The 27,461-nt window shown below is 43.6% G+C and overlaps 1 protein-coding gene across 1 annotated transcript; it reads right to left on the bottom strand.

The window, feature by feature from the left end:
* On the bottom strand, window positions 1-27,135 carry klf13 (Kruppel like factor 13). Its single transcript, XM_072670824.1, has 2 exons — window positions 26,324-27,135; window positions 1-9,003 (listed from the first exon to the last, which is right to left on the bottom strand). The coding sequence occupies exons 1-2, from the start codon at window positions 26,772-26,774 to the stop codon at window positions 8,663-8,665; spliced, it is 792 nt and encodes a 263-aa protein (XP_072526925.1). The 5' UTR covers window positions 26,775-27,135; the 3' UTR covers window positions 1-8,662.
* Between the last annotated feature and the right edge of the window lie 326 nt (window positions 27,136-27,461).

Below are 27,461 nucleotides of genomic sequence, written 5' to 3'. Positions count from 1 at the left end.
AAGCTGCTTATTTATGAATTTATTTTCAAATGTAAACTTCACTATTTCATGCATACAAGTTAAGACAACATACATTATTTGACAAATTCTTGTTAATTCTCATATTTGCATAGGACAGAGTCACAATATATTGTCTAACATGTAAAAAATAATGTCATAAAAAGGTACAGCAGAGCAACCATAGACCAGCAACATTAATAGTCTGTATAATTCATGGAACTGTACAACTGTAATACTTCACTGTAGTGATTTTGGTTGATTGAGGAAGAAAGAAACAAAGAAAGGGAAAACAGAAAGAACAGGGAAAAAAAGTATGCTGAGACATGGCAGTATTTTTTTGTTTGAATGAGGTCATGGAGATAGGAACTGGCCGTAGTAGAAGTTACGAGTTATTGTACAAAGAGCATTACAGCGGTGCTGTAGTCACTGGAACAGGCATCGCATGGTTATGTAGAAAAAGAGACTAAAACATACATCAGGAAGGCAAGCCGAGTACACACAGAGGAAGCCTAGAGGACAGCCTGGGGCCTCTCTCTATACAACATGTATATTTGTTCTTATCATGATTGAAGGGTCAAGAGTAATAATAATTATAAAAATAATAATATTATTAATACAAACAAATGTGCATCATTGATGTGAGAGAGATCAGTTTTGGCCACTGAATGACTTAATATAACTAATATCTATTGATTTGTTGAGTTTCCAGCTAGAAGAAGCCTTGTAGACCATCTGGTCCTTCTTTTGTCAGCCCAACCCATCATCAGGTGCTGGGCCTTGTAGATCTTTTTGCAGTAACCAAAAAAAAAAGAAAAAAAGGAAAGGAACAGATGTTGACTTAGTGATAAATAGTATGAATATATATGTTGCTGTTTGAACCATGAAGTTTTCTATATTGGGTTCTCCCTGGGTGGGGTGTGGTGGGGACTGTGTGTAGAGTTGAGTGAGCCTCGTATAGTAAGCCAGCCACGCGTGTTCTTCAACACCTGCTATCACAGCACTGCTGACTCCACTGAAAGCTGGATGGTTTTAAAAAAGGTGTCACTTCTGACCACAGAGCTTAAGATGCGACTGAGCAGACATGAGTGACCCCATGCTTTAAAAGCACTCTTAATCATCACTGTCCGCAGCTGAGAGGGTGACGAAACGTCGAAAGCCTTCGCATATAGTAACAGTCTACACTCCACCCCCCTTCGTTCTAAATGTTTTGAGGTGCTTAAGGTATCTGCATGATAGCGACAACAAGGAAAGCATTTGAGAAGATGGGAGAAGTTTCCTACAGCGTGCTTACACTGACAGATGAGTGACGTGGATGGGGGTTTCCTCCTGGCCATACCATTTACAGAAAGGAATTAACTGCCACTTGTGGGTTTCTTTGGAGAAAAAGAAAACTAAACTGCACAAGCACAGTGCTGTTCTACCTGCGGAGCTCCTCCACAAGTCAGGGTTAGTCTGCACAGCTAATGGGGGACACACAGCAGACTTTTAGTGATTCACAGATATGTCTTTCTGGGACAATCGACATCTCAAAAGTCAAAGATTAGCCCTGCCTTTGTTTCTTTTTTTGTTTCCTGAAGACACAATCGAGAGTACCTCAATGAGTCATATATTTGTGAAGTGTGAGTCTTCAGCGAATGACTTTAAATGTGCTTTGTGAAATGGCTGACTAAACATTCATGCATTCATCCGTTTTAGAAGCCTTATAAAAAAAGACAGGAATCCAAACCAGTGAGACTCCAGTTACTGTTCACTCAGTATCTCAAGTGATAGGTCACAGGACCACTTCGGCCCTTACAATGGCATCTTCCACCTCTTCAAGCTCTAGGTGCAACAGTTCCATAGACCTAAACCCTGTTTTGCATGTCAGTCTTTCAAACTCACATATGTAACCAGGACTGGCGACAAGATAATAACAATACACACACCTGCATTTACACGCAAGGAAGCAGGTCAGGGAGTTCTGCTCATCCTGTCTGTCCGAACTTGGCATGCGCATCGCATAACTGAATGGTAGCAAGTCTACCAAAAGGCAAGAGGGGGGGCAGCAGAAATGTGAAGAAAAAAAGTACCCAAATGATCTAGTCACAAATGTATTTCAGTAAATACATCACAGTCAAAAAGAGAACATAAAATAAATACATCAAATTAATGAAGCTTCAATGCATTGGTTTGATACAAGCAGCACATTTATAGCAAATGCAATTGCAATCCTTTGGAATGGTTGGGTATTCACTTATGAATATAACGTCCACGAGTTTAGGCTTTCTAACCATATACGCTCCAAATTGTACAACCGAGGCAAATTAAGAATAACATAAAACAGACTAACAGAAACCAACAGAAGCAAGTACAAGAAGATCACACACACAAAAAAATTCAACTTAAAAATACTTGTGTATCTAAAGCACATCATTCAATCCTGTACACATATGTAAAAACACATCACTCATAGAAAAAACTGTACAAGGTTATTTATTTAATGTCACCTATTGTGTTAAATGCTTTTAACTGTCTAAGGGTTGTACTGGAATTACAACGTCATGCCTTTGGCACTCATTATCAAACCTAATGTGCTATCAAAAGAACTACATTTCAATCCAAACCTACTAAACTGATTAGTATCACTCTGTCAACCAATAAGAAAATAAATTATCCGCATTATAGGGGCACTCCTTATTTCTTTTTCCATTTTGAGACATTTCGAGTTGTAAGATACTGACAGATCAGATAATATTGCCATTATAGTTGGCCCGTCGTTTCAGATATGCATTCCATGAACAAAACAAAACAAAGTACTTCATACATTTTCATTTAAAACCTTCTCAGTTCAGTTTCTTTGCAGAGGTATGGGTTCGGAAAGACATGATGAATAACATGATGGTGATCATAAGTCTCTAACCACGGAAATAAGAACAAAATGTAACAATCGTAATAATAATAATAATAATCATAATAATAATATGGGAACTACACTACCTACTCACAATGCTGTGGTCTCTATGGTTATGCGACATGTGAAAATGAAGCTAATCACATCAGTCTCATGCGACGCTTAGAGAAGAAAGGATTTCCCTTTGTCAACTTCACCTCACCGTCCACCCCTCTCTCCATAGCTCAACACGTCTTGAAAAAGAAAAAAAATACGAGAAATTTTACAGCTATATCCTGCCTAAAACAAAGAGCGTTCAGTGTCTCTTGAAGAGGGAACTGTGGAAGTCTACCTCCCTCAATGCCTAAGAAAAACAAAAACAACAGCAACAACAACAGTATAGCATGGAGCAAGCTTCATTGCAGTGGACTGAAAATAAAACATGGAACAGTAAATGACAATAAGCAGAACAAAATAATGATAATTACAAACATACTTATTATTCTGAACAAATAATCTGAAAAAAGAATATTACAAATAAACAAACCCAGATGAGTATTTCCATGATCACATGCAATTCGTGTGAATTTTGACTTGTTAGCCAAGGACAAAGCAAATACAGTTTTACCCAAGACATGCCTCAATCCGTGTTCAATGGTCTCGCTTCTGATTCAAGTAGATTGGAACAGTGAAAAATGAGGAACAACAAAGACAGAAAAAAGAAGCTAATCTTTACATGTATCTCACACTAACCTGTGTCCGTGTATGCATGAATGTCCGTTAAGTCAAGCAGATGTTTATATCTATGAACACAGATTTTCCTCATCACATATTATCTCACCAGTGAAACTTTACCTCCAGGAGGCTCTTATCGAACCTCTCTGGAGGCCCATAAGAGTCCCTGATGCTATTTAAACATGCTACCACCTTTGGAAAGAGTACAGTTTACGGATGGAGACCATGGCCATTCCTCTGCCTCAGCAAAGAAGAACCATTGTCCCCTAAAGAGCACTCGACGCTGACCAGCAGTGAGGAGAACGCACAGAGATGACCTACTTCCGCTGCAGTACATTGGCTCTCTAGTAGCATGGGTGAAAATCGCCGATGGTGAAAATATGTAAGCAGAGAGGGATGGAAAGGTGTTGCCATGTTCTAATAAGAAGTTGGAAAACCAAATAAAAAATGATGATAATAATAATAATAATAATAATAATAATAAGTTTGGTTGGTAGCTAAGGTGATTTAGCTAATGTGTACTGTTGTAACTTAGTGTATCAGTGTTTGCTGCAACAGGGTGGAATCTCACGTCACAGTGCACTTCTGGAATCAGCCTACAGGGAGGGCAGGGCAGTTGATCTAAGTAGCGAGACAGCTTTACATGTGGTCTCATTGCAGGAATAATGCGTCTGTGATGCTGTTTACTTTCATTAGGGGTGTTTTCTTTAGGCAAAGGGAAAAGAGAAAGCCTTGATTATGTGTGCTGGTTTGAAAGGCTTGGGCAGAGAGGCCCTGGGGGGGAAGGGAAGGGAGGGTGGATCGAGAGACAAGGCCTGGTATTCACAGACCCTCCACCTGCTCCCGCTGCTCTGGGACACTGCATCCCCCAGCTGGGCAGTTTCCACAGCCTCCTGCCCCTACACTGCAAGGAAAATGACATCTTGGCAAGTGAGGGCATCTTAAATGTAGTCAGTAGAGCTAATAGTAGCTCATTAGGAGAGCGCTGTGAGAAATAAAGACTATTCAGCCTATTTCTAAACTTTTAACTTTTGTTTCGATTAGTATTTTTGGATAAATCAAAAGTAATGGTCCACATTTAAGATGCATTCACTTTCTATGCTACCATTTAGAAGCATATCCCACCAGCTGCTGTGGGGGATCAAAGGGGCGGGGTACCAGAATTATAGGAGGATCAAATTCTACACATTTCTGGGGGGCCTTTTTTTCAATGGAAGAGATGCATTTTTGCACACAGGACACCTCATGTTTTATGCACAGAGGGCTGCTGCCTTTTTGTGCGGGGCTCTTAGAAGAGCTCATTAGGTAGGCCATCCTTGAAGGCCTACCTAATGAGCCTTTCTCTGTGCTGACCAATCAGGTGGATGACAAACTGACTAAGTTAACAGCTGCCAACAGTCTCTGAGCACAGATCGAGAGTATCGAGACATCTGAAAGGGATGGCTAGCTGCTATTACAGCTGAGTTAAGACGCTTTGACTTTGCAACAGGTTGTTGGGCAGGGAAATGTGCCGCCTTCAAAAGGCAGTGGGGGTCACAAAACGATCCTCCCTCTAAATTGGTGTGGAAGCTCAATAAGCACATATATGACAAATGACAAAGGAATAACAGGGCCTGTAGAAGTGACGCTGGACAAGTCTGAGTGTGTGTAAAGATAGGGTCAATGAGGGTGTGTGTGCTCACATGCGCATATGAATGTGTGTGTGTATGTGTGTGAGCGTGTGAGAGAGAGGCATTGCCACAGTAGTTTAGACAGTGATGCCTCTATTCATGGTAGATTTTTTGAGAGCCTCTGGCCTGAACTGATGAGGTGTAGCTGTGAGGAATGGCTTGAAGCAACATAAGACCACTTTCTCACGCTGGATCTTCATCCTCCCAGGCTACAAGCAAGCAAAGGACGGCAAATCACTGTTTACTCAAACGATATGTCTGCATTACTGCATGGGTTTTGGTAGCGGCATTCACAAGAGCCTAAAGAACCCCTTTGAAACGAGAATCAAGTTTTAAAGCAGCTGCTATAGAGGTTTATTGAGGTAATGTGTTTTAGCGGAAACCCTGACTGTTTCCGCCAGCGTGTCCGCAACAGTAAAAAAGTGTATGTAGAGGTCTGGATATATTACCAGTATGTAAAAAAAAAAAAAAAAAAGTCCATTGTCAGGAGTCTCCTGATTTCACTGCAATTAGCATAATACACTGCACAACACAAATCCTGATCGTTTGCCTGACTGGGATCTATCCAGCCTTTCTGAGAAAGAGGAGAATAGGTTAAGAGAAAGCTGGAAAAAACGAAACTGTAAAATCAGCACTCAGTCTCCTTCCGTCCTGCGCCGAGGGGCAAAAACCTCTGATAACATCTCGCCAGACATGCTATACATTCTCGTTATAATTGATAACATAATCTCTCTCGTTGTTCGTGAGCCTTCCCCTTCTTGTAAGACCCTTATTATTTGGCCTTTACCTTCCTGTATGGAATAACTTAAATGTTCTGACATTTTGGATGCCATCCAGTCAGAGGGATCCCCTCACCCCACCGCTTTTAACGCATAGCAGCACATGGGGGGGGACGCTCTTTCTATACCGCTGGATGATTAGGAGTGGGAGTGGAGGGGTGTGTTAGACTGAGTGAGCTCACTGGGTATCTCTTCTGCTGGACCGCACATAACAAACAAAGCCCCCCATCTTTATCTGGCTTCTCTGGGTAAGGGCTTTTCTTCCCTGTCTCCTGAGGATAGCTGCTTTTGTTCTTGATGGAGGCTTCGCTCTCCAACCATTGGTCCGGCAATCCAGCCCAGCCTCAGCTTTTGGTACGTCCAGGCGGTCCTCATAAACTTGTGAATTTCCTGGTTTGCCGCAAGGAAGTTGCACTCAGACAAGTTTACAAGTTTTGATGCATCCCAAGCTTCTACATTCTCTGACACCACATAAAAACAACAGACCAATAGAACACTGGTCCATTAGAACTGGATATATCAAAACCTCATAATTCCAGATTTGACATTTGAAAAATGTCGTTTAAAAACGACAGCTGCCCTTTACATCATATGAAAAATGTTATTATGAATAGACCAGTACAAAAGGTCCAAAATTATAATCTTCTGACATCAATGCAGATTAAAGTTAAGAACCTTTTTTTTTCCTCCTGAAAAGTTTTGCAGCTAAGCAGACAGAAGTCTATAGTACAGACAGTGACAATATGTACTGTTCACGTGATAAACTGACCAGCTGCTGATGACCTACTGTAATTACGACTTGGTCATAAGACAGTTTCACAAGTTGACAAGAACCGTCCAAACGCACCATCATTCCACTCAGAAAACCTGCAGTAATCAAGCCTATATTTAATCCTGCCTGGGCAAGCCTTCCTGTGATGAAAAAAGACACTCTCCATCACTCCCTCCAATTATGTTTTTCCTCTATATCCCTCTCCCTGTCAGTCTAACTCTCTCTCTCCTTAGGTAGAAGCAGGCAGAGGACAACTCCACTGCAGTGGCTCTCCTCTCTCCTCTCCAGTGCGCTATGAATAGCCCAGTGTGGGACGTTTCCTAGGCGGCAGACCGGCCACAGCGGGGCGGGGCATGGCGCAGGGCAGAGGTCCAGGGTGTCTGCTGTTACCTGAGACTCTGCCAACAACCTTCCTTCACCCATCCCACCCTCCTGTCACCTCTGGATATCCCTGGCAGAACACAAACAAAAAAAACCTTCCTTCACACTTCCTTTGTGGTTCCTGCTTGTGTGCTTTTGAGAGCGAGTCAAAGAGATCCCGACAAAGTCCCTTCCTGGGTGTGTTGTATACCTGTACTGTTGTGAGAAGAAAAAAAAAAAACCCTGAAGTTGATGCATGTGCAGTCTTTATGGTGCAAGGCAGCTGCTTTGAAACTTTATCCTCCACATTTTTAGGGGGATTTAGTTCAGTTCTGTAAAGGGGAGCAATTGGCCTGTAATGCTCCTCGTTGGGCAGGTAGAGCGATGTAATGGCGGTTTCATCACCTACATTCATACAATGTAAGGTTTCCCTTTGAAATCAGGACCCAGCCAGAACAACCACCACAGCTTTGTGGGGGGGAAAAACATATACAAGGGTCTGAGAGATAGCGATGTTAGAAAAAAAAGAAACAAAAGTTATTTCCAGTCTTAAAAACACATTGCCCTTCACTCCATTCTAGTCCCCTCTCTGTTGTACCACCTCTTACAGACAAATCAAATAGAATAGTGAGTTTGAATGACTGTTAAACCCAGTGCTAGTTTCCCCTGATGTGAAAACCAACAAAAAAAAAAGACAAAGGAAGAGTGCAATTTTTTTTGTTGAGTGTAAGGCTGTTTCTTATGGATGTTTTCTCTTCATCATGTTCATTCTTTCAAGCTAACGAGGCCATCCCTGAGCAGGGCACAAAATTCAACCCCTGTTGAATTTCAGAGTAAAGTGATGCTTGTATTGTGCAGTCAAGGTGAATATTAAAGGAGAAAAAAACAAAACAAAAAAAAAACAACTGTCTTGAATCCTGAGGTGTGTGTGCCCCTCCCCCTCACCCGTTTTTTAAATAAAAAGGAGAGAAAAACTCATTGTATACCTGTCAATTTTGTATAGTTATTTGTTCACTTTAACAGAGCTGATTAAATGAAAGCAACAAAAATAAAAAAAAAAGATTTTTTTAAATGAAATAAAATGGAAATCTGGCCATGGCCAGAAGCTATAAAAATACAGACATATGGTTCGTAATGTAAATATTGCCATCTGGGAAAGGCATTTTTTTTGTTTTCTTTTCTGTGTTCTATAATTTTCTCTTTTATGGAGTTGCACGAGAAAATTGCACTACAGGAAGCGGTTATGTACAGTAGAGTACACCACAGCAAGCGAAGGGATTAGCAAAGAGTAGGTGGCCGCTAACAAGTGTGCAACACCACTGTTTTTTTTTTTTTTGTTGTTTTTTTTTTTGTTGTTGTTTCTTGACAGAAAAGAATTTATGAGGATTTAAAAAAAAAACAAAAACAAAAAAAAACAAAACAAAACAAAAAAAAATCCTGGAGCACCAGGGGCGGAGGGCAGAAAGTGCGGCCGGGTTTAAGGCGAGTTGGCTGGGCTGAGGGCGGGGCTAAGGGCTGGGCTGAGGGTGGGGCTGGAGGCGTCTGAGCGGCTGTAGTCGCTGAGGGAGCCCGGCCGCGTGCTGCTTCCTCCAGCCGCCCCGCCCCCGCTTCCCTGCTGCCTCTTCAGCATGGCCGGCTGGAAGTCGGAGTGGCGGCGGGCGTGCTTCATCAGGTGGTCACTCCGCATGAAGCGCTTGTCACACAGTGGGCATCCGAACTTCTTCTCGCCCGTGTGGGTGCGGTAGTGGCGGGCCAGCTCGTCCGAGCGTGCAAACTTCTTACTGCAGTCGGGCCAGGTGCAGGGAAAGGGCCGTTCTCCTGTGTCACACACACACATACACACAGCTGTCAGTATTTTTGCAAGGTTTACTCAACACCGAGACTGACATTCAGGCATATAACTATCATGTTTTCACAACATTAGCTTTGTAATGTATATACAGGGTAGTCCTAATGTATACATTACAATTCCTTCTTAAGACAAAAGACAGCATACACTGTCAATAACTAAGAAACACCCTACTCTTCACTTTCTAAAAGTTTGGAATTGATTGCTATTGTATTTTTTGTCTTTGTATATACAATAAAAGTAGATTGCTGAAGGTTTTTAAACAGTAAGTAGATTTTAGAAGTTATTTTTTTATATATAAATATTAGAACATGATTTATTTATAATAATGTTTAGTAGAAATCATTGGAAACATGTAAAGTTGTGGTGTTTTTACACAATACACATTGTTGCTGTTACGCTAAAGCCTTGTATCTACAAAACGAAAGAACAGAAACCTTCAATTTCAATGGAAGTCAATGTAAAAAGATAATAATAATAATAATAATAATAATATCTGGCATAATAATAATAATAATAATAAAAATTAATCCCAAGTCATTTTATCCCGATACTGTCGTATGTGGAATAAAGCACAATGAGCTTAAATACAAACCAGCATGTTTACACAGTCTGGACAAATTTTGCTTATTTTGCTTGCACTCACAGTCATTCGAGCCCATGTTGATTTGATTGTATTTCAACAGCTTGCTGAGTGCAGAACAAAGGTGTTAAGGAGGCCACAAGTCATCAACAGTACTATGCGTCGCTAGCAGCAGTTAACAGGGAATTCTGTGCCAACTGATGTGAACCTAGCAGTTTTTCCAACCCTTATGTGGACAAAGAGTTCTTTCAGCACAGCTGAGTCCTGCCATGCCCTTTTGTATCCAGTATGGCCCCTATTAAGCAACTGCAGACTCTCTGTTTTACTGGAACATGGGCAAAACCCAGAATCTAGTAGTGTAAGAGTAGTGTGCTCTCGGACGTCCGCTACCTGCATCCATACAACTGAAACAACCGCTGTTTCTGTTTCAGTAGTTGAGGTCAGGACCTGGATTTTGGAAGGAGAATCCCGACAGGCGTATAAGGACAAACTTGTGTCACACAAATACACATCCACTGTATACAATATAGTGAGCTTCTTACATCATCAAGGACTCTGTTTTAGCTCTGAGTATAGGACTCAATGGTAGACCACAGTGAATGATTTGGTGGGCAGAGCTCATTCACACACAGGTCACTCAGGGGTTTAACCTGCATTTAGATTATAAATGAACAGCTGATATACAGCCATACAGGCCCTAATGCTTTTCAGCATTTGCTGAGGCACTGCAAAAAGTACACATTGGCCCTTTCCCAACAGACTTCCATCAGTAAAAAAAGCCTGTGAAAAAGCTGTTTTTACCATTGCAAGCCTTAAACACTAAACAGGACTGCACTGCATTAGAAATGGGCCATATCCGCTAACAGTATTGCTTCACGCTAATAGAAATACACTTAGATTAAGAAACAAAAAGCTGCGAAAGACATATAGCATTTATTGTATGTTATGTTAATCAAGTTCAAATGTGTTTAAATACGCAATAACTAACACCAGTCGTGGTAAAACGCAACCCATGCAGTTCCAGGCTTGATAGGAAAGCGAGATCCATGCAAGCAAAGCAGCATTTTTCACTAAACGCGTACACGCTGTGGAGCCAGACACAGTCTAATTAGGCAGGTTTCAGATGCTAAAGATCTTTAAAGTACTACCCTGCTCTTGTTCCAACATGTAACTATTAGTGACTCCACGCATGGGGAAATTATACCCTTCCCCCCTCTTCCATCAGGCAATAAAAGTAGACTTTGACACAAATCTACTCAAACCCAGATGGGCCTATATATCTTGGTGTGGTTTCCTCACAGTTCCATGTGGAAATTGTGTATGCGGTCTGTATCCAGCATCTCCAGTTGAAAAGCGGGGGCAAACATGTCCGATACACCATTCGCCTTACTTCCATGTCACTGGTTTTCTGCCCTGCAATAGCAGAAGCCGCCATTCTAATTTTACCAGCTTTTTACGCAGCAGTTCTCCAAGCCAATGTGCTGTGAAGGCAAAGATCGGAGGATCTGCTTTTGAATTTAGTGCCGTTTCACAACATATGGCCCCTGCATGTTTTTGTCTTGTGACCGCAGACGTTTGACATGCAAACGATAGGAGAAAAGAAAGGGGTCAGACTGCCCATCTGACTCATTAAACAGGGAAACCTGACAAAGCGGAAAAAGCCATGTGAGTGCCCAGACTGCCCATCGCCACTGCCTTTGTTTTGTGGTTTCCCTAAAGGCTGTAATAGAAAACCATATTGTTGCTGTCACGCTAAAGCCTCGTATCTCCAACATGGCAACTTTACAGGAGAAGGAAAAGGCCGTCTTAACTTTCAGTGGAAGTCAATGTAAAAGATTTTATTGCAAGTCATTTTAGAGCTTTTCTATTGGTCCATTTGTCATGAAATTCGAACAACAGTCACATTTGGTGGGTGTGTTTACACCGTTTGAAAATGCCAGCTGAAAATACCAGCTGCTCTTTACATCAAGTTAACATTTCATAGCCTATAGACATGGAGAACATTACGAAACCTTTTTTTTCTACAAAGCTACCGATTTGAGGACACAAGGCTTTGTTACAAAGCAACAAAACTATGCCAGATTTATGTGAGAGACTGCTGGAGGGACCACCCCCCCTCCTTCCCCCCACCATAGAATGGCAGTAAGGAGAGGAGTGCACCAGGCCCAGTGAGTCTAGACCGGCTCTGTCTAAGTTAACATCCTGCCACTCTCCTCCACACACATTCGGTGGAGTAACCAACTCCCCCTCTCTCCTGGCTAATGGGTGTACATTCGCACGCATTCACACAAAGCCATGCACAGAATGTAACAAACAACCCAGTTTGGCCATTCCAGCTTAGTCATTCATTACACTCACTCACAGCACAAGAATGGAAAAACACACGTTATCGGCACATGCGGCGAATACACATTTTTATCTTCAAGACATGCTTTTTCTTGCTTATTCACTTCAGTACGGTACATCAAACTGACGCACAACAAAAGGAACACGATAGGCCCCACACACCCACATTCTCACGCCGGCTAAAAGGCGAGCAAATAAAGTCTCGGAGCTCCCATTCCTACGCAAACACGCCATCATCTGATTCTCATTTGCCACACATACACACACTCACGCACACATGAACTTTCATTTGCACAAAACAACAATATCAATCTCTCTCCTCTGGAACCTTCATCACTTCTACGCCCACGTGAACTAATCCAAAAAGGGTCACTCTTGTTTGGCCTCGTTTAAACATCCTGGATCTCACCATCATCCTGGAATATAAACATAAATAGACCAAATCTAAGATTAGCCTAGTTTTTAAAGAAACAGCAGCATTGAACTTTACAGGCTTTCTAACATTCATTCAGTAACCTACGAGTAAACTAAGCTGCAGGAGATTCACTGAAGCCAGGGTTATATGATTGAAAACACACACATAGAGTTTCGGTGTGTCTTCTAGTAGCTTCAGGGCGAAGGTAGCTGATCCAACAGCATCAATATTTCACTGGCTATAAGAAAGATGAGCAGGTCTGCTAGAATGACTGCTCAATGCACAGAGAAATCCTAACCACTATAAGGGCTTACGCAACTGCAGGATGAGACAAGTGTGCTGCATAGACTGACTGCATTTATTTATGTATATGAAAACAGTTAAATGAGAGGAAATGAATCTGAGAGAGCGTGGGAGTTTGAAAAAGTGCCATAGCAGCAGTAGCGATTTGACTGCAGGTAAAATTCTGGATAATTCTGGTCAGCTAAGCCAGAGTCCACTCTGGCTATCTTTTGTGCTGCTGTTGATGGCAACTGTCCAGAACACTCCTGAGGCCAGTGTGAAGAGGGAGCTTTGCGTGCGTGCGGTCAAGAGAAACCTCCAGACAAAAGTGTCACGCTGCGTCACCGCACATCTAAAACAAGAGCGTGCAACCTATTCAGAGGAACTGCTGCGCTCAGGGCTTTTCTGCTTGTCTGTCCATCTGTGACAAACAAGGACATGAAGCAGCATTTCCACAAACACACTAATCATTTAGCAGGTTAATCCTTGTCATTGTGCTGAATTACAGACCTACAAGAAAGGACAATATGGTGGGGGACTTGGGGGTGGGGGGCTAAGAAATCCTCTGGACAACAGCAATCAAACCCTGGGGGACACTGGGGAGTCTTCAAAAAATACACCCTCCATTTGTCTCGGTGTGGAAACAATACAGAAGCCACAAGCATGGAAATGTGCCACACCATCCCTGCTTCAAGCACATGGCCATGACTTGGCGAATTTGCACAAAGCACATCCCTTCTAACCACTCCCATCACTGCCTTCCTTTTTTTTTCACCAACATTTCAAGAGGGGGGGTGCTTGTGGTGTCACTATCGGCAAATATCGCTCTAGCGCAAGGCATGGGCTGCGGGTGTCTGACGTCAGAGGCTGCTAGTAGGCCAGCCTCTCTCTTTCGCTCTCGCTCTCTCTCTTTCTCTCTCTGGCATGGTGCCAAAAGGACAGTGCGTGCCCCTGCCTTTCTCAGAAAACGGGTTAGTAATTAGGGAAGGGCTTTGGTTCTGAGCTCTGCATTAACGAACACAGTGACCCAGTTACCCCAAGAGGCTGTAACATCACAGTCACTCGCACGTCCAGCACCTCAGCGAACTGAGCAGCAAGTGTCTTCCCCTCTGAGGAGATACGATTATGTCACAGGTAGCAGGCTTACATAACTGTTCCCTTTCGGTGCCACTGGGTCAGTAAATAAACTGCTCGGCTCTCGTTCTTCCCCGCGAGCACATGAGCACATGGCAAGGCCATGGTTTAATTGCACAAAAAAAGACTCAGGAAGGTGGAGAAGAGCCTTGGTTAGCCTTGGTCTAGTTGAATGGGCTGAACGAACCAGTGGGAAATCAGAGAGAGGCCTTTCAAAGAGAACGATCTGCTCTTCAGACATCTGATCAGCTCTGTATCTGAGCAACCCCAAAGTAGACTGAATAATGATCCTGGAGACTTAATGTCGGTCACCTGTTCCAACAATGAGCTACCAGCATGCCGGAGAGACAGTGATAACATTCCTCCAGCCTCCTCAGCCGTGAGCCTTGCACGCAGGCAGGCGAGGGAGGTGGTGAGACATGGCCACCAGTGGGAGGGCTAATGAATCCTTCCTGACTGTTGAGCGCTATAAGCCTCATAAAAGTGCACTTCCCAGCCCACGCTGTGCTAGCTTGAGGGCTATGCACACGTGATTTCTGAAGATGCCCCTCAAACATGCACCAAAATGAGCTTTTCCACATTTAAAACTTCACTAGTCGCCCCTTAGCTATTGTCGCCTGGGAAACAGCTTCTACCGAAAGGCCCTACTTAGTAAGACAATGAAAAACAGACAAGCGTACTCACCCTCCAAGTGTATTCGCCCGCCAAACAGGCATTGTGTTAAATGAGCTATTACAGCTTTAAAATAAAGCCTAGTTTTTTAGGACGTTGGTTGAAGATATTTTAGACGTGCTATATCCTGCAATAACTAGGATTCAGGAAGGAGAAACAGGCCTCAGATCGTGGAGAAAGAGGCTTCAGATCTTAGCCAAAAGGGGTAATTTCTATTCTAAGGGCCCAAAACAAAGTAATATGTCTATGATGAACATAAACACTCCTAAAATAGAGGCCTGAAGTTGTCGTGTGGTCAGCTCGAAGGATCACATGAAGGACTGGTTAGACGTTCTGAATTAGCAACCCAGCACTTACCACGTCGAGCCCAGCGCTCCACTGAGCATGCCCACTGAGATCAGTGGCAGACCAAGGCAAATGCGAGGCACAGAATGGCACCACAAATGCACTGGTAGCACTCATCAGTGGGATGTAATTTATTCCTGTGTTTACAGCTGTGGCCGACGGCCAGGAAGAAGCCAGCCAGCCGTGCTTCTCCACAGTGGGTTAATGACACGAGAGCGGCGGAGGCTGCACCCCAGCCAGATTCTGCTCAGGATATAAACTGCTTCTTTGTTCCGGTCCAGGACCAGCCTCGTCCTGTCCAACTGCAGCCCATTAGCAGAAGATAGCACGATACTGTTCTCAGATCAGGCCAGGGGAGGAGCTGCTATAGGCTCTCCTCCTCTTCACCTTTCTCCTTCAGCCTTAGCTCCATGACCTCACTCTCTGCTAAGTCATCAGAGTCAGACGGGAGAGGCGGGAGTGGGCGCGGTTATCATCCTAAAACCACGGCAGGAGAGATGTGGGTCACACCCGCTATCTAATGGAGGGTGCCAAAGAGTGAGCTCAGTGTGGCCACATATACCATAGAGACCAAAAACCACAAACACTGGCTCAAGGACGACTTGTCATAAAGTCACGTCTGTCTTCAATTCATCAGATGGAGTGTGTTAGTGCCACAGGACCGTCGATGTAGGATGCAACTGATATTTCATAGCGAATGCTGAGGGGAGACTTGTGAGCAGATTGCTGATAGTGTCAAAACTTTCCTAGTGTGGTTTGACCCAGATAAAAAAAAAAAACACACAGAGAGGGCAAAACCAGAAGGACATTACACCTTGCATGCAAGCTCGTATGTGTGTACGCATGTGAATAAGCGTGTTGAGGAGGGGTCTGTCTAACCACAGACAGCCCAGTGCGTCATTACAGGCTTTCAGTCTGTTGTCTCCATTCACTCATTTGACTTTGAGAAATTGGGGCTTAATGGTACTGCTGAGCATGGGTGGAACAAAGACACATGGGTGGGCCAGGTGTAATGATCAGAGACTGGACTGGGCTTGCAGAGAGACTGGGTGGTGAAACAAAAAAGCCATGTTTAATTTACTATCCTCTTTTGTCTGGGATGGAAATGCAGAAAAAACCCATCCCTTTTGAACCTCAATTATATCATATGAACAACAGCTTGTGCGTTATGGGAGGGCCTCCACTGTCAGCCATTTCACTCAGACATCCATTTGTGATAACCATAACTCACTCCTCCCACTGTCTGCAACACTCAGACACACACGCACACACACATGAACTCACACTATACAGTGAGACAGACACATTCCCATAAGTCCTGCAGTCTTCTTTCTCTCTCTCTCTCTCTCTCAGGACAGAAGCATGTTTCATAGAATTGCCCATCTCATCACTTTAGTCTCATCAATTAGCTGAAGTGGAGCTTCTCCCTGGCCTTGAGGGCGCTTTTAAAAAATGCCTGGCAGGTTTGTTTTGCTGCAGCCAGTGGGCTAATCTTTTTAACCCTGGTTAACTAAGGACATTGAGACAGCTGCTGCCATTAGGAGCTGTTTATGTCTACAGAAACGCTGGCATGGGCAGGTGGACTACAGAGCCCCTCATGCATGACCCCTCATCATGCTCCCAATGACAGACAGGCAGCATTAAGACAGAGTGGGGTCTTTTCACCACTATATGTGAAATAGCAGGGTGACCCCCCCCCCCCCCCCACACACACACACACCCCCCTCCCCAGGCCAGTGCCTAGCGTCTGAATGTGCCTTTTCATCCCATGCATGACCACGCCTCAGAGAGCCCAACTGCCCTGGATCCTTCGCTCATAGATTCATTCGACAGGAAAGGGTCAAATACTTCACAGGCGACGGTTAATGTAAATATGAGGCCTGGAGACAGCCAATGATCTGCCACACTGTAAAGAAGTTCATCTCTCTATCTGTCTCTCTCCACCCTGTCTTATCTCTTTGCTCATTCTCCCACCCAACTCTACTTCGAAAATCAGCAGCGGTCGTTGCTCCTGACACAGAGAGCAGGCAAATCAGATTGCCCACAGATGCAGCCACATAAATGACCTACATCAATGGGGAGAGGGGGGGCAGTGACAGCAGATCCCAGTATTTCACCCCACCCAACCCCCTCCCCTTTCCTCTGCCATGTACAGCATGTCCTGGGCAGTGCAGAGCAATCCAGCACTACGCTAGCACTAGTCACTGGTGGCTCAATGAATGAGGACAGTGGTGTAACAACTAGTACTGCAGGCGGCGTAAGCATGCTGGGACCATAACACAAGCCCGCTGAGGGCTCCATGCATTTCTACTTATGTTCTAAAAGATGAATAATAACATAAAATATCAGCAAAAAAAAAAAAAAAAAAAAGAGTCAAGTCAACCCTGGATCTTCTCTAGCCTGCCAGGTGAAACTGACACCCCAGGGGTGACAGCTCAAGAGCGAGAAAAGGCAGGCCCCACCAAGCACACCCAACGCTTCAACAGCTCTTTTACTTAAAGCCCCTACAGCCACAGCCATGAAAAAAATCTAATGGGGGATGGAGACGAACAGAGTGGCTGTTATAAGGCTTAGCCAAAGCTAACTAAAGAATATATGAGCGCAGTGCGGTAGTAAGGACAATATAGGAAGCGTGAGGACCTGACTGTAGCCTAATAAAAGCACTGGAGCATTATCTAAACTTTACCTAACAAATGGAATTGATTGACAAACAAAGGGCATTTTTGGTGCAAAGAAACACCTAAGAGCTGTGTAGGGAAGATTTAATGAGTGATGGATGGCTGGAATTGGACGGTTGAGTGTCTGTATGATGAAATACTCATGGGGCTGGAGCACCTCACCCTACCCATGTGGGGAGGGGCAAGAGAGCAAGAGAAAGAGATAGACGAGAGAGAGTGGGAAAAAGAGAAAGAGAGCAATTATCCGTGGCACTGATGCACTGGATTAGGTTTTTGGTTTAGGGTGAATGTTTTGAAGGGATTAGACCAGTGCTTAAGTAATTTTATAATTTAGTAATACTTCACCTCTGATTCATATATAACAAAAAGTGTAACTGCAGTTATAGACAGGCCTTGAAAAAGTGTGTGGTCTTGCTAGAGTTGCTTTAGTTTGTACTAAATTAAAGCATTCAACCATGAACAAAAACAGGGGTGGTATCAAATTGCTGTTCCACATCTATCTAATCAAGAGCCAAATGCATCAATTCTGAACGTGATTTTAAATCCTATTACTAGGCAAAACATAATGTGCAACCTTCAGTGCATCACTGAGCAAATAACAAACTCTTAATATAAATACTGCTGACTAGGGAAATTGTGTGGTGCTAGTACTAGCTTAACTGGAAAGCTAACAGCTTTACATGCATCATATGGACACAATATTAGGACACATACACATTACACAAACAGGAGCTTTTATAACAGCCCAGTATAAATCCATAGAAATTTATAAAGAGTTGGTCCTCCCATTTGCAGATCTAACAGCAGGTTTGAGATTCTGCAGTTATTTAGCTGGCAGAGCACTCAGCACTCAACAACCCTGCTCTGAAACTTTATGTGGTCTGACCCTTTGTCGTGGAGTTGCTATGGTTCCTAAATGCTTCCACTTTTCAATAATACTACTCACGGTTGATCGTGAAATATCTAGGAGGGGAGACATTTCACCATCTGACTTGTTGCAAGAGTGGCATCCTATTACAGTACCTTGCTGGAATTCAGTGAGCTCTGTAGAATGAACCAATCTTTCACAAATGCTTGTAAAGGCAGACTGCATGGCTAGGTGCTTGATTTTATACACATGTGGCAATGAGACAGAATGAAACACCTGAATTCACTGGTTAAGAGATGTGTCCCATCACCTTTGTTCATACAGTGTATCTCAGGGTTGATTCAGTTCTGGTAACCTGATGGTGCACTGACATAAGTATGGGGGACGCCGACTTTAGCGCGAGAGAACGCAGTCCAGTGCCCACTGTTGAACACTTCAAAGAAACTTCTGTCAAAGTCCAAATTATCCATAGAGTTTTAGTGCCCCTGTTGTGCAATCCACAGCTGCAATGAAATGAGCACTAATACAGTGACTGTCTAAACACCTTGTTTACAGTACTGAGTACTGGCAGGTCAGCAAAAGTCAAAGTGTACCCACAGGCACTATTCCTGCTCTGTCCTCTGCTCTGTAAGTGAGGGCCCACAGGTGTAGTGTGGAATGGAAAATGGGCCTAGTCAGAGGGGGTATAGAATTCCTAACATGACGTTGCTGTCCCCAAACGCCGTGCCCAACACTGTCATTAGCCTGGCTCTGTTCCCAGGTTAGCGGGTGGAAACCAGAGCTGGGCCAGAATACCCAGCTTACACCCACCTATTAGACTTTCAAGCTGAACCTGCGTCAGGTCATGCTACACAGGATATAAATGTCCTGACACGATGGCCCACAGGAAAGGAAAAAGAACAAATCACTGAGACCCCACACATGTTCCATGGCTTTAATTGGTTTAAAAGTGTTGTCTGAATTCGTGTCCCCAATACACACTGAGCAAAGCAGCTCATGTGTCTATGTACTGAATTCATCTCCCCACATCATTTAACCAATGTGGACACTTTTTTTATATGTACATTGTTGTACGCACATTTTGTTCTGAAGCCCCAGGTGGTACTGAGGGCGCCTCAAGAGCACAATGCCGCGAGGAGCCTTCAGGAGCACTGAGGTTAAGGGAGCAAACAAAATGACAAACCGACTGTGAAATTTGTCATTATGTCCCTTAGATTGGATTGTGCTGCTGGTGATTAGTTGTGAAGCCTGTCCCAAGCTAATGTAATGACATAATGGCCTTTTATGGAGGAACAGTAAGGGCTAGAGTTGCCCCTGTGATAGACATGACTGAGACATGAGCTCATCGGTGCATATCTTGTGATGGCTGCTAACCTTATATTTTCCACTACATGACCCGTTATTCAATTTCAGGATGCCAAAGGGGAACGGTCATCCTATTAGCCTCTACAGATATTGCTGCTAGATTATCAAATGGAACATACAATGACTTTAAAGCTCAACTCATCACAAAATAGCCAGGCTGTGGCTCTGTGGGATAAGTGACGGGATCTCCAGTCTGTAAAACAGCATTCCCTTCTTTGCTGACATGCTGCACTTTTCAGAATCCCGCCTCCTAAAGCTGCTTTAGCCAATCTTTTGTCAATGTATGGCTTTACCAGCCCATTTTCCATAGCTTAGTCCAACAGGCCTGGGCAAAGAGGAACCCTCACCTCACTGATGCAGGCAGTCATACAAAAGCTGTCTGGTAACCTTAGACCCTGAACCTGCTGAACCCTTCTAAACAGGAGCAGCATAATGATCAATATGTATTCCTCTAACCTGCCATGTCTTAGTACACTTTTTACTACAGACAAATACATGTATAAAAAGAGACCTACAAGACCATTGTAGCTTAGCTCTCTAGAGTGAAGAATTTTGCTTCATTGTTTAAGATGTTGTGGTTCTGCTGATGTAAGTCTTCCGCACGGTAAATAAGCACTGAGGACATATTGGAGCTGTACAGAGGCCAGATTGGATTATGTTGGGAGAGATAATCCTGAAACACAGGACCCACATGCACCCTTTCCAACCACAAGGCTCCCTCATAGGTTTGCCAATCAAACACATGTGTACAGCTAATGAACTTCCTGAACACTTCCCTTGAAAACAAACATGAATTTGCATTAAATTACAGATTTCAACAAAAACCCAAATCAGAACCATTTCCAACAGTAAGTTTAGTAATTAACCAACAGCCAAAAGCATATTAGGCTTCATCTTACATTTGAAATAAACTGCACCGGAAAGAGCAGAAAGACAGAGATGTGGTTTTGTATATCATATACAGCAGACATTTTCTGAACAAAAGGGTTGGAGGTAAAAAGGAAGCCATGGTAAAGAGAAAGCAAGCACAGTATCAGTATAGCACGTGTGCACTAAATTGCCCACAAGTGTAACAGTCTCAGCTTTGTCAATCTCCACCAACTACGTCACTTCCTCTCATTGCACAGAAACTCTCAAGTTTCATGAGAGTGTTTCTCAGATGGACCCCCACCCACTCCATTTCACACAAAAGCAACAGCGGGTGCTTATTTCCTCTTCTTATCTCTAACTTTGGCCTGTTGAAGGAATGAGAATTCTAAAAACTGCTACCCTGTTGGGCCCTAGTACATTTAGTGCTAGTCATGCTACTCCGTAAATCAGCCAATCTGTGTAAAGGAATATGATTGGAAGCTTTGCACAATCTTAAACTTTGTAACTTTGAGTTTTTTAAAAGTTTCATATTTTGCCCTCTAGCTTGCCATCTTTATACTTTCACACGCTTCTGCTTCTACTTTTTCTACTCCCAGACTTTTGGAGAATAGAATTTGAACAGCCAGTTCTGCTGGAAAGTTGTTTTTTAATCAATTACATATTATTTCTAAGTCTTATCTTTAAGATTATGATGGCAATGAAAGTTAATATCAAAGTAAATCATTGTGTGATACAGATACAACTGCCTTACACATAATCCTTAAAGACCCCATTCTTGAAATTCTTGATATGCTAATAAGGCTGCTTTGCTAAAACAAACTCTGCTGGTTCATATTTGCTGTTAATAATCTTTATGTTTAGTAAATCTTTAACATTATTTAACATTATTTCTATGTTATATATCACAACATTTCTATGATTATATTACTATTACTATATTATTGTTTTTCTAACATGGATCTCTGTTTATCAAATCAGATATTTCGGGTGTAATTGAGCAACAAAAGAGTAACCAAGATGAATACTAAAAACGTTTAAGAAATTTTGTGTGCTTACTTACTGGGAACAACTCCAATTAAGGGGCTTACAGACATTATTAAGTAAGTTACATGCAGTATTTGTTTAGTATGTTATGGCTTGGGTTCTTCCGCTGAATAACATGTGATTTCTCTAGACGAAAAAAGCTTAACCAGGAACCTACACTAATCTCCAAAATTTGCTAAGTACACTTGTTACACTGTATAAAATCCTTCCAGACATTTTGGAGGTTCTTTAATTTAAAACTGGGAAAACCTTTTGAGGAACCTTCAAAAAGGCTTTTAGAAGAAAAAGGTTCCTTGAAATGTTCCTTAAAACCTACAATACAAAGTAATGTTTAAAACACAACACCTTCAGAGAAAAGACTCTACTAAAACCAGTCCCTGGTACAGTCAAGTTAAGCTGTAGCAGACTTCTTGGGAGGTCACTTCAAGGTCATTCCAATAACCTTATCTCAAACGGGAACATTCTGTAACCACAAGTCACCACAGAATTACAGGGAATGGCCAGGGCGAACTTCAGACACATGGTTCACATGGCCGTACAAAACAACACTGCAAACATCCAAGAGCTAAAAAGGGCCAACTTGCTGCAATCAGGCAATTGCATGTGGTTGAGACGTGTGGCAAGTAATGTGCCATGTAATATGCAAGGATTTAACTTGAAAAGATGTCTGCATAATGTGGGTAAACCCTCAGTCATTAAGGCTTTAGCAAATAATGTAGTTATGCTCATGAATATAGCAATATGCAATGCAGTATGATGGTATGCTACATCAAAAAACCATCCCCTCCTTTTTCCTCCAAACTGTCCTCACTATATTTGCATTTCAATGCATACTGTACTGCAGTTTCCTTCAAAGCAGTGAGTCAAGCCCTCTGTCACATGGTGTAACCATCCTTTTGATCACAATAGTACACCTGCTCCAGTTCCACCATTATCCTCCTCTTCTCACAGCAGCTTTCCTACCGTCCCAGACAGTCACCCTGAGCTATGCTCCAGATATACTCTGATCAGTCAAAACATTAAAATCACCTGCCTAATATTCTGTAGGCTCCACTTGTGCTGCCCCAGGCTCTGACCCATTGAGGCACGGACTCCACGAGTCCTCTGATGGTGTTCTGTGGTATCTCGCACCAAGATGTTAGCAGCAGATCCTTCAAGTCCTGTAGGTTGTGAGGTAAGGCCTCTATGGATCTGACATGTTTGTCCAGCACATCCCACAGATGCCTGGTCAGATTCAGAGTCTAGTGAATTTGTAGGCCAAGTCAAGTACTTAAACTCTGCCATGTTCCTTAAACCATTCCTAAACAATACTGCACAATGTCCTGCTGAAAGAGGCCACTGCCAACAGAGAATATTGTTGCAATGAAGGGGTATACCTGGTGTTCAACAATAGCCAGGTAGGTGATACGTGTCAAAGTAACATCCACATGACGCCTGTCAAGATCAGAAAATGGAGGTAGGCCTCGATCACAATAATGAAATTTTGGTCAAAATTGTGAAATTGTGTCAAAAGTTTAATTGTCCTTTTAAAGCAAAAGCTAATCAGTGGAACTGTAAACTGGCTGATTAGCTAGATAGCAATCTAGCTGTTGATACATAGCACAGCTGCTCCATGAGGCTTGATCTCAAATAAACAAACATTACGTGCCCTCTAAAGATGTTCTAGCACCAGTTAGAACCCATGATGTGTCTCATAAATAAATGCATGTTCTGCTCTTTTGTATTTACATGCATTTGCCTTAACCCCAAATAAAAATACACTTGTCCACATTCTGTTTGTTGTGATGTCAACATACGATTGTGAAAACTAACAACACTAATTGCTGTCAACGAGAACAACTGTAATCAGACGATCACGTAAGTCACAGTGACAGTGGAGTACATTCTTTGCATCCATCACAACCACTTGACACATTCCAATACCATTAACTTATAGACCCAAAGAAAAGATAAGCTCATGGACAAGAGGCAGCTGGAAGGCAAACAGCAACATTATTCAAAATTACAAGCAAAAACTAGCAGTGTTCAACAAATTCAGCATTCCAATGCACATCAAAACCATCAGCAAAGCTGAACTGACCCATTTATTAAAGAAAGGCAATCCCTAACTCCAAATAATTTTTTATGACTGAAAGGAACCGAACTGCATGCCCAGTTTCTGATTCAGGAAGACAAATGTTCCAAAGCAGAGTTCAAACCAGAGTCGGCTAAGAGTTCAGGGCGTTACTAAAGTCAAATGAGGACTCCAGCTCACTTGGCTCCCCTCGTTTGTTTTTATAACACTGTGTTCCCCCTTCAATTAGACAGTGGTGTTTAGCTGGGAGAGGGATCCATTTTCTCTTTGCTCTACTGGTTGAGACTGAGAGGAAAATCTGCTGAGTGCTTAGGAAAAGGCGCCCAGCACATAGCAGGTTGGCTGAGCCTGGACTGCTGAACTCAAATGACCCACATTCTCTGATTACCAAAACAAATGAGGCGGAACACTCATTATTCAACCAGAACACGACCCAATCGCAGGCCTGCGGGCTAAGCCAGGTCCAATCAACAGTGAGGAAGGCAAAGAATAGCCCAGCTAATAGAGGAAGCATCGGGATAGGCCTTAACAGTTTACCCCTGCACCCCCTCCACCTCCATAAGAACAGGACTGTCCACAGGCCACAGACTGTGGCGTCAAACTGCATCACTCACTTTGTGGGCATGTAAGCATGACTACACACCTATGACCACATAGCTTTGCTCCTCGTTCACCACTCACTAACTCCTCATAGTAATTATGATTATACATTAAAGGGAAACAAAAAGATAAAATGGTAATGGTGATGAAGAGTTAGCATATCATTAGTAAATATAATTAGATGTGTTAATATAACTGGATACATATTTGCTTTTCTGAATTATTATATAACCCAAAAAGAAGAAATGCACTAAAAAGAAAGGCAGTGTACAAAAAGCTCTACTTTTCTGTTAGCACCTGCAGTGGTCATACAGGTCCAGCAGACCTCTGTGAGACAGAATGAAACTTCTAGTCATCCTTGAAGCTCACTTAACAAATTCCTTAGCAAAAAAAAAACAAAAAAAAAAACACCCAAAACACTTGCTTCTTGTGGTAACTTGCAGTTTCAATGGTTATACTGGTTTCGCCCAACCGAATTAGTGCTCTGAATGAACCGATGTGAAGCACAATATTAGTTTAGATCATCAAAAGCAACATTTGACCTCATTTTCGACCTCAAAAACACCTGAAGTCAACTTCAGCCCTGTTCTACTTTTTACAGCATGCTTACTGGTAATGAAACCAGGCAGAGCATGTGGCATCCTTCCTGCACTTACTCTTGCATGTGAAAAGGGCGTGTGCATGTCAATATGGAGCCCTGTTTTGTCTGATGATGTCTACATTAGGAGATCTTTATGATTTAACACCATATCACCCTGTTTCTTGTTGTGGAGAGACTGTCTTTGTTGTAGGTTCACAGGATGCTAGGCTAGTGATAACGACATACAGCATTACAGCCAGCCAGACATATGAGACAAATGGCTGTAGTGAGAAAGCAGCACCTTTAGACTTGGAAGGGATTTTTGCTGGAATTTGGGCACAAAAGCCTAAAGATGAGAGGTAAAGGGCGGTGCTGTGTGGAGTGCGCCTGCTCTGTCTCTGAGCTCGTCTAGCTGAGTCTGTTGCTGGCCAGATCAGCTGGCAGTCTGGCCGACGGGGGTGTGGCACATCACAACAAAGAGCATAAGAAGCAGACAAGCATCTGCAGAACTACAAGCAGACCCCCTCCTCCCTTTTCCCCTCTTTCTTTATTCACTTTCCATCTCTCTGCTATTTCTACTTGCGTCCCGAGGAGCGTCAGCACACCGAGAAAGGTCAAAGGCTGCGTTTGTGAGCCTGTGTCGGGGGTCTCCGCGGTGGGCTGCAGTAGCTAGTTAGCTAATTCGCTGTTCTTGTCGTGCACCCACACCTAAACCTAAACTTTTCGGTGAGGCGCTGCATGCTCGCGTGTGTGGGGTGAGGGTAGAGTGCTTTGGGCTTGCTAGGGGCGTGTGGGTGAAGTATAGCGTGTTCCACAGGGTAGAAGAGGGGGGGGGGGGGCTGCTGATTACTGCCTGAGCGACCGTGCACACCAAAGCTAATGCAAAGCTACTGTAAGAGCGATTGTGTCTACAAACACACGACCAACTTCCACAGACGCTCTGACAAAGCGTTTCTGAGTGAAAAGGAGAGGTGACCCACCCAGTGTGCTGAGAAGGGGTGTGTGTGTGTGTGAGAGAGAGAGGGGGGGGTGAGGGGGGATGCATGGGCGAACTGTTGCTATTGACTAGCTATAGGTTTCTCTAGTGGGCGTGGCCACGTTTACGACGCTGTTTGCCTCAGTTAAATAACACAGTAGCCTACTTTCGGTTAAGAGGGAGTAAAGGAGGACTTTAATCGTGAGGAAAGTCTTTGTTTTTCTTTATTTGGTCTCTATATATGTGTGTGTAATGCTGGCTCCTATAGTACACAGAAGCAGTGGCATTGTTGGTTGGTTACACTGTGTAAAACAAGTCAACCCTGGGGTAAATCCGCACTGTTTGGTTATTTATCCCCGACCGCGTTCAGTGCCTGTCTGTCTGTCTCTCTGATAAGCACACAGGTAAGATTTGGTAAGAACAAACGGCAAAACACTTGGCTGCAGTGGGAACTGACCTGTATGTGTCCTTAGGTGAGCTTTGAGATGGGACGATTTGCCATAAACTTTTTCGCAACCTGAATAGTGGCATTTGTGCTTTTTCTGTGGGGATTCCTGCTCAATCCGAGCCCTCAATCGCTTGCCTCTTTGTTTAAGGGCAGAGGCAGAGTCGGCGGGGATGGCGGTAGGTGTGGCAGAGTTTCCATCCTCTCTCGTTAGGGCTGCTGGCACGCTCTCCTCCTTTATTTTTGCCTGCTCGGCAAAATGGTTGGGGCTCTGCTGGTTAAAATCCGCTAGGATTCTGGCCACCACGAAGAGAGAAGAGTTGTCCTTCACCAAAGCCTCCTTGGTCTCTTCGTGCAGGGGAGCAGCCGCAGTTTCGGGTCTGATCTCTCTATTCCCTTTAGGACCATGAACGATTGCACGGCTGGACATTGACACAAGGCACTCTGCTGCAAAGTGTTCCATTTCGTTAAAAAAGGAGAAAAGAAAAACACAAAAGAAAAGAACAAAGGGTCCTCGGAGGCTCCTTTTAGGACATTCAGACCCAACTGACACTCGGCTAAAGCACTGAATCCCGCGGAATCCCTTTGTGTGGTGCTGATGTGGAGGTAGCTCTCATAAAGCAAACTCACTTTGCGATCTTACCGGCTTTTCGGCAACACTGGCATCCTGCGTTAACTCGCGCCAAAATAAACCGTTCGCGCGCCCCGCGCCGTCCTCCTATATTACTATAGCTCTCGCTACACGCGCGGTTCCGACGAAGGGGCGTTTAATAACTCTTCGGATGTGTACTGTGCCATGGTGGCCCCGGTCCTGTGAGTGTAAAGTGACAGGCGGTGTGTCGCGCTGCGCTGCGCGCTGAGCGTATCCATGCTGGGGGCGGGTCCGCATGCCCTCCGTCACAGCGGCCCGCGTGCTCATTGGCTGCCCCCCTGCCTCGTCTCCCCTGCTGAACTTCACAAAGTACCGGAGAAACTTCATTCAGCGCGCGTGCACACGCGCGTGTGTGTGTGTGTGAGAGAGAGAGAGAGTGTGTGAAGTGTGTTACGTATGCACGATTGAGGTGCTGCATTTGCACCCTTTTGTTTGTTTTCTTAGCAGCGCTCGTGAGAGCTGTATCACAGAGCTGTGAATCAGTCCCAAATCAAATAA

The sequence above is a fragment of the Salminus brasiliensis genome, chromosome 2 (assembly GCF_030463535.1).
Source record: "Salminus brasiliensis chromosome 2, fSalBra1.hap2, whole genome shotgun sequence".
NCBI classification, from domain to species: domain Eukaryota; kingdom Metazoa; phylum Chordata; class Actinopteri; order Characiformes; family Bryconidae; genus Salminus; species Salminus brasiliensis.
Note: the sequence above shows the minus strand (reverse complement) of the source record. Positions and strands in the feature narration are given on the sequence as shown.

What these genes read in the sequence shown, in the direction of transcription:
- klf13 (XM_072670824.1), bottom strand. Translation starts at nt 26,774, where the DNA reads ATGGAACACTTTGCAGCAGAGTGCCTTGTGTCAATGTCCAGCCGTGCA. An exon ending in TCACCTAAGGACACATACAG is followed by an intron (nt 9,004 to 26,323) that starts GTCAGTTCCCAC and finishes TGTGTGACACAG; the next exon opens with GAGAACGGCCCTTTCCCTGC.